The sequence below is a fragment of the Miniopterus natalensis genome, chromosome X (assembly GCF_054644295.1).
Source record: "Miniopterus natalensis isolate mMinNat1 chromosome X, mMinNat1.hap1, whole genome shotgun sequence".
Taxonomy (NCBI): domain Eukaryota; kingdom Metazoa; phylum Chordata; class Mammalia; order Chiroptera; family Miniopteridae; genus Miniopterus; species Miniopterus natalensis.
The window spans coordinates 12,453,226-12,463,198 of record NC_142103.1 but is presented as its reverse complement, the minus strand read 5'-3'; the positions used below and the strand labels follow the sequence as shown (position 1 = coordinate 12,463,198).

At 46.2% G+C, this 9,973-nt stretch overlaps 1 protein-coding gene across 1 annotated transcript; it reads right to left on the bottom strand.

Moving 5' to 3' along the window:
* Positions 1 to 7,909: 7,909 nt before the first annotated feature.
* LOC107524987 (DDB1- and CUL4-associated factor 12-like protein 2) lies at positions 7,910 to 9,451 on the bottom strand. Its single transcript, XM_087829274.1, has one exon. The coding sequence runs from the start codon at positions 9,449 to 9,451 to the stop codon at positions 8,078 to 8,080; it is 1,374 nt and encodes a 457-aa protein (XP_087685400.1). The 3' UTR covers positions 7,910 to 8,077.
* Between the last annotated feature and the right edge of the window lie 522 nt (positions 9,452 to 9,973).

The following is a 9,973-nucleotide window of genomic DNA, read 5'->3' as shown; positions in this document are numbered from 1 at the left end:
ATTATGTTACGTGAAATAAACCAGTCACAGATAGACAAATACCATATGATCTCAATCGTGTGTGGAATCTAATGAACAAAATGAACTAACAAGTGAAATCGAGACAGACTCATAGACAGAGAGCAGGCTGCCGGCTGGGGGCAGGGCGGGGGCTGGGTTGGGGGGTGGAGGGATTGAGCAAAAAACAAAAGAAAAAACTCATGAACACAGACAACAGTGATGATTTTTTTTGGGGGGGGAGACAGAGACGGAGGAGGGTGTGGGGGCGATAAATGGTGATGGAAGGAGATTTGACTTGGGGTGGTGAACACACAATACAGTGTACAGAGGATGCGCTTGGAATTGTGCACCTGAAACCTGTATAATTTTGTTAACCATGGTAACCCCAATAAATTCAATCAAAATGAAAATACAGGTAAGACGGTAAATTTTTTTATATATATTTTACCACCATTGAAAATAAAAAATTCTAGCGTGATGTTACCTAACTAGTCTTTTTAAAAACCAATTTCAATACCCCAAGTTTTAAAAAGTTTAAAATAGAGAGGAAATCCCAAAGTGTTATTTCGAATTCCCTTGGGGTACGCATATGCCAAACACCCTTGCTTAGAGCAATCTTGGGAAAGAAAGGCCAGATGAAAAGAAAGAAGAGCCCCTTCAGGCATGACTTACGAGGATAGCTTCGAATTTTCTCTGGCTCGTGATAAATAAATACAGAGCAAATCAAATTACAGTAGGTTCTATTTTAAGAAATCCCATTTTCTATACAAATGAAATAGGCCTTAATTTATCACATTCTGAAAATATCCTTTAATGTTCTTGGAAATAGGGGATTCCATTACATCACTTAGCTTTTATTTGAAGACTGAAGCACATGTCTCAGAGGTGGAGGCAACGGCAACGCGTTAGAAACCACTGTCAATTGGAAATCAATCTGTAATAAAGATGACACTTCTAAAATTATAATGTGAATCAATGGGGAATATGGGATTCCATTTTCTAAAATGGGCTTCAGGTACAAATGTCAAGGAAGGCATCTGTTGTGTAAAATGGGGGTCTGGTTTTAGGCATATAAGGTGTAACTCAAAGACAAAATACACATGAAACCCCTCACCTCTGGGTTGGTAAAGGCACAACAAAAATGGGCATTTCTGAGGTGCCGGGCAATGTTATTTGATAAATTTACTAGGAGCCTAGAGGAAACTGAAGTTGCTGCTCTCTCACTGGAACATTCAAGTTTATCATTTGTGTGTAACATAAAAGGGCAATTTAGATGTTAAAATTTAATCAACATGAAACATTAATGCCTTAGGTTGAAACAGAGAATGGCGCAATAATGGCATTAAAAAGGGTGAAAATAGCACCATTATTCCCACTGACATCATCGATGTGTTTGCTTCGGTGAACTGCACTGCCAAAGTGGAAAAATAGAAAAGGTATTTGTAAGGAAGGCTCATCGATATTCAGCTTTCTTCTTGCCCAACCCTAGAATGACCTATATTGTAAAAAGGATGCAAAAACACATCTAACCAAAATATAGATTACTTTCTTTATTTAAAACACAGTAGGGCCCGGCCAGCGTGGCTCAGCGGTTGAGCATTGACCTGGGATCCGGGCGATGGGGGTTCGATTCCCGGTCAGGGCTCAGGCCCGGGTTGGGGGCTCGATCCCCAGCAGGGGGCGTGCAGGAGGCAGCCGATCAATGACTCTCATCATTGATGTTTCTCTCTCTCCCTCTCCTTTCCTCTCTCTGAAATCAATAAAAAAAATATTTAAAAAAAAAAATTTAAAATAAATAAATAAAACACAGTAGGAATCCCTCTCCATACCCATGCCCTTTTCAAGTTCAAGTCCTCTGCCCACCTTCTTCCCCTCCTGGCCAAGGCTTAATAGCTCTCGCAGTTGCTAGCCTCAGATTCAACACTACCCCTTGTTCAGTTTCCCCAAATCCTACCCACACCTTTGTAAATCACCCCTTCGCTAAACTCTTTTCAAGTTAAAAATAAAATAAAACACATCAGGATTTGGCAGATTCCCTTAATGTCCTTTTGGTGAATGTGATCGCATTGGGAGAATTTAAAAGTTGGTCATTACCAAATGAAAAGATGAAAGAATACTCGTGGAGGGTCTTAAAGAGTGTTTAATATTCACTGAACAACCCTACATTTGGCTATCCACCTACAAGTCATTAATTGCCTACTATGTGCCAGGCATATGGTAATGCGTGTATATATTGATGTGCAGACCTATTCAATATAGGTGTGTTTTGGAATGAGAACCAGAAGACCTAGCTTCTGAGATATTACACCCCTCCCCACCTCTCCCAAGTGCCATTCCTATAGTAATGACCCCTACATTTGTATCTCTAACCCCAACTTCTCTTATGAGCTCCAGACCCATAGTTCTAACTACCAACCAGACATTTGCATCTAGATATCCCACAGGCATTTCAAATTCCACAAGGTCAAATTATAACAGCCCTGGACCCATGTGTGTGTGCTCACTCATTCCAGACACTCACAATGGACTCTCAAACCAACGCCAGCTCTCCTCACCACCCTTGTCCTGGTTTCAGGGCAGAACCAACTCAAGCGGCTCCTGCTTTGGGAATCCCCCACGACCCTCCTAGGCACAATTAACTGCTATTCTCTCCAAATCCTCACTGTACTTTGTATGCCTTTAGTATTACATTTACCTTTTGTCATCATTAGTGAATCTGCATAATTACTAATGAATTAAGTATTTTTCTCCTGTGCTACACTTATAAACCTCTAGGGCAGAGCACCTATTTTGTGGTTGCTTACTGAGTAACCACCAGCGTATGGCTTACCTTCATTTTGTCTTGGAACAGAGTAATCTGAAAACACTGAAATGAAATGGTGTCTTTGCAAGGAAATTCTCTTTCATTATGTCTGAATTGAGAATTGAGCATCTCTCGCTTTTAAAATATGTGCAACTGGCTCTGATGTGCCCCAGTGTCTGAAAATCCCTGAATTTAGCTATCATTGATACAGAGATTATCACTATTTAATAAATGTGTAAGATTAACTCTTGAGGTTTGAGTAAGTATACAGTCCCACATTGGGTTAAGTGCCTGGCATGTCATTCTAATGATTTCTGTGATAGGAACAGTTGCTGGAGTGGTGCGTCAGGTCATCCATGTTAAATTTCAAGCTGTGCACAGTAAAACCATCCTGAATATTACTTAGGATGAATACTTATCGCCGTGGAAAGATGAAATCACTGACTGAAAAAAAGCAGATTTACAAAACAACCTGTACAAAATATTCTCATTTTAGTAGCGACTGCCTTAGGTGGATAAGCATATGTATAGGGGGAAAAAAAATCTGAAAAGATCTACACCAAATTGTTAATATTATAGCAATGTCTGGCTGGCAGAAATGAGGCTGTTTTGTTTTCTTATGTTTCCTTTTCCTGGATGCCCCGCTTTCCACAATGCACATAAAAATGTCCTTGTAAAACTGTAATAATCAAATAATCTAACAATCGGTAGAGATATAAAGAAAGAGGGCCACTGTGAAGGAAGGCAGGGAGCTGGGTGCTGGAGACACAACTAGTAGCATAAGGTCAGGGGGAGAGAAGGTAAGCAGCACCCCGATGGTAACAGAGCTGGAATTCAAACCCAGCTTCCTCTGATTCTCAAATAATATTTATTCCATTTCATCCTGGGGCCTCGGATCCGGTACCAGCGGGCCCCAGAGCTGTGGAGCAATCACAGCTCCTGTTCCAAGCTCTGAATCGCCGTGACCGCCACCACGGGGCCTCTTTCAGGAGGCTCTTCATCCATCATCCTAATCCTTATTACATTCCCGGAGGTTCTCCTCAACGAATCTGATAAAATAATCGATTCCGAGGAGTTAATGTAGTAGTCATGGCCCTGGATTCCCAGGGCCGCGTGCGCTCGGTGTCGGGCTGACAGTTCACATTCAGATGGGGGTGGCCGATTAGACACACAGTAAACCCACGACAATCCGACCAGTGCTGTAATCAAAAGAATAAAACATTCACTACGGGAGCATGAAGGAGTTCAGTGCTTCTTCCATCTGGGATGTCACTGAGAGTTTCAAAGGAAAAAAAAGTGGTGGTGGGGGGGGGGGATAGTCAAGGCCATTGTCTATGTGAAAAACACACAGCAGCTCAAGAGCCCTCCTTCCTGAGGCTCAGGCTGACTTTCCCGGCCACCTCCTGCGAGCATGTGGCCCTTACACCGATGCCACACCCCAGTGTGTGTCTGGGTTTGCAGAAGGCCAGAAGTGGTGGATACTTTCAGGCAGCCCCCTGAGCAGATCTTAAAATAACAGCCCTTGAAGCAAACACGTGCGGCCGATGGAGCCTTCCTCTCACACGGGTACATGCTGTTCTCGCTCAACTGCGTCCCCAAGCAGCGCGCACAGTGGCTTGTTTAATGGATCTGGGTTACCTAAGACTTGCGGGGATTAGGGGGCCGTCAGCAAAACATCTGCGAAGGCTTTGTGAATTGCTTTCTCCAATCACTCCAAATTAGCGACTAATGGACATTTTTGACAATTTGTTCAGCTCTGAGTACAGCCGGCTAAAAATCAACCTCTGGAGAATCCTATTTTGTTTATCATTAATGCTAGAGCATATTTAACAGCTGGGTTTCTTCCAGAGGAGTCATCTCAATTTATTTCTTTAGAACCTCCTTGATTAGTAAATTCTTTCTTTCCCCTTTTATAAAAAAAAAATAGAAATCAATCTAAAGAGTAAAATGAGAGTAATATAAACTTTTGAGTCAGCAATATGCCTGGGGAGAAATATGTGCATATGTAGTTAAAGATAAATACAACTGTATTTTTTTTATGCACAGTTATAAGTAACTAAGGTTTTTTCAGGCAACAGTGATACATGATTTGTACATATGCTTTCCCATGTGTATTTTTATGTGTTTTTATTGATTTTTAGAGAGAGAGCAAGGGAGAGGGATAGAGAGAAACATCGATGAGAGAGAAACAGCCTCCTGCACGCATGGGCCCTGACCGGGAATTGAACCGGTGACCTCGTGGTTCCTGGGTCGATGCTCAGCCGCTGAGCCATGCCAGCCGGGCTCCCTTGTGTATTTTAAGTGAACTATATTTATGGGTTTCCTAGAGTGCTGGCATAGTTACATTTTCAATGATTTCACACTCACAGGTTATACAATTCATTGTATCTCTGTAGATGACTTTATCTCTGAACTAGAAAGTATTTCAATTTAATTTCTACATAATACAAATACATACTTATGTTTCTTAGTTTTTTTGAAGGGCAAGCCATGTGACTTGGCATTAAGTAGTTATACCCTAAATTCTGAGCATGTTAAGCGTGAGTGAGTGATAAAGGTCCAAGCCAGAGAATAAATTAGTAGAGAAACTCCTTCTATTTTTTCTTTAAAACCCCACCTCATATATAAAGTGTCACTTCTTTTAAATTTGGTCTCTCAATTCCCAAAACAATGACAAAATACCATATACACACACAAAAAATAATGCCCTGTAACATATGAGAAGACAGGCAATGCCTATTTCAATGAAGTTCTTGGGTAAAAATGTAAGTTTTTAGAAAATATGTATTTTTAAGTAAAAAGACAAAACTTCCTACAGAAAAGGCCTTTTAAAATACCATCTGATCTCACTTATATGTGGAATCTAATGAACAAAATAAACTGAGAAAACAAAATAAGAACAGGGGCATGGAGACAAGAACAGAGTGACAGCTGATAGAGGGGAGAGGGGAGGGGGGACTGGATGAAAGAAGAAGGGATTAGGCAGAGAACATACATGCATAACCCATAGACCAGGACCACAGTGCGGTGAGGGCCAGAGGGAAGGGGGGGGCTTGGTGGGGGTGGGCAAAGGGCGGGGGAGTGGGGAACATCTGTAATAGTGTTAACAACAAAAATAAAATTAAAAAACTAATTTATGAAAAAAACAACAAAATATTAAAAGAAACCTTCAAATCTAAATATTTTCAGGTAAAAATGATAAAATCCAGTGCCATTATAATTTACACACTTTCCTTTATCTTTTGGTATCACAAATGGGGAAGTTTATGAAACGATAAGCACCGAGGCCTGACCTGGAAATAAATTAAGGCAAATTTTAAGGGAAAAAGGGGGAAGACACAACAGGATTCCATACTACTTAAGAGTAATTTTTTGTTTATTTATGTAGTTATGCACTTACTTATTTTTCATAGTCTTGAACATTAGGTCTCCAGAGGAAAAAACATTCATTCAGTAAATGTTTACTGATTGCCAATGATCTCCTAGGCATTCGTGGAGAAATGAGAGCATCTAAAGATGACAGTTCCAGTCTCTGCTCTCAAGACCTAGACAGCCGAGTTGGAAACACATACATGCACACAAATACGTTTTACTGCTAATATAACAACAGCTATAGAAACTTGTTAGAACAATCTCTGTAAACAAAAGCTTTTTTTCTGTATTTCTAAACTCATTTTTAGTACAGCTCATTACATTACTTGGTTCAGATATGCAACTGAACAGCCTGTGGTTCATCGACACCAAGGCAGCATCTGAGTGCCAAAGTACTTAAGGAAAAAGACGCCACAATACTAATCCAAGGTCAGCACAACCTGGCCAGTTTTGAGAAAGGTCGTCTCCCCTGTCACTTCCAATATTCTCACATAGGGAGAAATACAACCTGTTTTCCTAACAATCCGCGATTTGCATTTATCTGAGCCCCAAAGTACTTTTTCTTCAACCTAATCCCATTTAGTTTTAACCACCAGCCCATCTTCTTGAAAAAAAAATTCTCGTGTCCTTGATGATCGTGTATTATAACATGAGGGTTATAACACCACTACTTTTTTACTAATATATTGATTCTACTTTAGGTAAGAATCTTTGACATTCACAAAATAATATTGATTTGGACTTTACAAATGAAGAATCTTTTTCAAAAGGAGGAGGAGCTGGGCTCACTTTTCTTCTTTGCGTTTTTTATTTTTTTTCCTTGTGACTTCACTGTTAGGCAGGATTGGAAAATTTAAAGTATGCTCGAATATAATATTTGGTATTAAAAGCAGTAACAGCAAAATTATCCAGTCTGTACCCTGGATCGGTATACATTCTTCCCAGCTTGCCATACATTCTACAAATTTTACACTTACAGTCCCTGCTTCGAATGATGGCACTGAAACTCTGTGCAAGTTCCTTAAACAACAAACATTCTGACATACTCACAATTCTTGATAGTACTAAGGCAAGAAGTGAAAAAATACACTGTCATTTATCTATTTAACAACACGTCATAAAAACTTAAATAAGGATTGAAGAAGAAAAAGACTGATTAGGTTTTCAGCTTAATTCTTTACATTCAATCAGCAGAACCCTCGCATTCCTAAAGTATTCTGACCGATTGAGATTTTGGTACAAAAACAAGATTCTGTGACTTTTTTTTTTTTTCTTCCCAAAGAGAATAAACTTTTTAAAAAAGCACATTTAGTACCAACAACTTACAAACTATAAACACTCAGACTACAATTTGCAAATGGAATGTCTCCAAAAGTTGATAATCTAGGACTTGGAATGTAGTTTCCAATTGGAACAATGCTATAAAACTATGGCTAGCTTTCCAGAACAGATGTACAAACCCGGTTAAAAATGTCCTTAATATACCATGTATCTGAAATGAAAAAAATAACTAAAAACAGTATTAATGAAGTAGTGATAACAAAAAAGAAAATATACAGAGTTGTAAAACCATGACTACATGGCGTTAGAGAGAATATATAAATGACTCAAAGAGAGGACGCAGGTAAGAATGAGCCAAAAATCTTGCTATGAGAATCAAAAGAGATGGTGTTAAAGAGTCGTAGAAAAGTATTAAAGCCAAGTTTTGATTGCCTGAAGGACAACTCTCTCTCCCTCTCCCCCGCCCCTCTCTGCTTAATACACCAAGTGGGGGAAAGTTGGGCAGTTCCACCTGGATGACTAAAGCCACACAGAGCTAACAGCACAAACACACGGTGCAGGAGGAAACCGAGAGGGGGCTACGGAAAGCATCTGGGCACTTGGAGAAGGCAGTGGGCACCCTTAGCTCCAGAGGCCCGCGTAGTTGCCGTGGAGGCCCGAAGGGAGGGGCCCCCCAGCCACGAAGAGCTTCATCTCGGGCCAGTTGTAGCAGTGGGTGTAGAGCGCGTTGGGGAGCTCGTCCCAGCCCCCGAAGTAGTTGACCCACAGGTCGTCGTGGCTGAGCCAGCCCCTGCCGCAGGTGAGCCGCAGCTTCCTCCCGGTGGGCCCCGGGGAGCAGTCGGGGCCGGCCGAGGCCCTCTCCTCCAGGAACTTCTGCGCGCGGACGTCATAGAAGAGCAGGGAGCCGTGGCCGGTGCCCACGGTGACCATGTGCTGGTAGAAGCTGAGCGAGCGCACGCCGGTGCCGCCCTCTCGGGAGCACATGGGCCGAAGGTTCTGGTGACCTTGGCGCAGATCCAGAAAGGAGACGTGGGACTGCGAGCCCACGGCGTAGAGGGACAGCTCCTCGCAGTAGGTCAGGCACACGTTCTCTCTGCAGTAGGGCAGCTTGATGGACAGCAGCCGGGACAGCGCGCCCCGGGCTTTCCACAGGTGGAAGTAGCCGTCTAGGGACACCGCGCCCAGCTCCTGGTTCTTGTGGTTAAAGGCCAGGGCGCGCACCTTTCGGTTCCTGGGGTTGGTGCTGGACCTGGGGATGGTCTCCAAGTTCCTGGGACGGATGTGGGCGTACACGGGGAGCCCCGCGTCGTCGTGCCAGGCGCTCCTGCCGTTGAACGTGTCGGGATCGATTCTCCAGAGAGCGACGGTGCCGTCTCGGGACCCGCTGACGGCCACCGTGTCGCTCATCCAGGCGACGGCGAAGATCCAGTCCTTGTGGCCGAAGCGGTCGCCCAGGCACAGGGGGTCGAGGGTGGGCAGCTGGTAGACAGCCAGGCTGTTGGGGTTCTCGCCGCCGGTGGCCAGCAGCGTCCTGGAGGGGTTCAGCTCGATGGCGTGGATGCCGCAGCTGGGCTGCGCGCGGCCCAGCTCGGGGGCGCGGTCCCGCATGAGCGGGATGCGCGTGATCTGGCCCGACTGCACGTCCACCACGAAGAGCGTGTTGCACTTGGTGCCGCACACCACCTGCCTGGCGCTCAGCCACTGCGACGCGAACACCTTGTTGAGGGTGCCCAGGGCCAGCTCGCGCTCCCGCAGCAGCCCCGGCAGCTTGTGCACCGCGTAGGCGCGCAGCTCGCCCTCGAAGCCCGCGCGGCCCCGCGCGCCCGCCTCGCGGGCCGCCAGGTAGGGCACCAGCGAGCGCCGCGCCGCCGGCCGCCTCTGCTTCTTGGGCAGCAGCGGGCCCTCGCCCGCCGCCCCCGGGCCCCGCGCCGACGAGCCGGCGGCGGCCCCGTCGGCCGCTTTCCGCTTCCTGCTACCTGTTGGCTGCCTGGCCATGGGGGGCGGCGGGCGAGCCGGGGCGGCGGCGCGGCGGTGGCGGCGGCGGCGCGTGGCTCCCGGGTTGGCCGTGGCGGCGGCGGGGACGGCGGCTCAGAGTCAGGCGGGAGCGCGGGCTCTCGGGGAGCGGGAGTCGGGGGCGATCGCGGGGCGCGGAGCCTTCCGAGTCCGGGGCTCCGCGGCAGGCGAGGGCGGCGGGGGCGGCGGGGCCGGAGGACTCGGGGCGGCGGGGGCAGCGGCGCGGTTCTGGGCGAGGGCGGGAAGCGCGGCGGCGGCGCGGCTGGAGCGCAGTCGGCGTGGGATGGAGGGGACGCGGGTTCGAATGGGAGGGGGCGGAGGCAGCGGGGGGCGGGCGCAGGGAACAGGCAGGCGCGGTGGGAGGGAGCGAGCCCGGCGCGGCGGGTGGGGAGCGGGTGGGGGGAGTCGCGGGCGGGGGATGGACTGAGGGCCGATGAGCCTTGAACCCGAGATTGCCTTGCGCGCCGGTCCCGGACCTCCTCTAAGGGACGGGATATTTCGCTC

Coding starts and splice junctions, on each gene's coding strand:
- LOC107524987 (XM_087829274.1), bottom strand. CDS start 9,451: ATGGCCAGGCAGCCAACAGGTAGCAGGAAGCGGAAAGCGGCCGACGGG.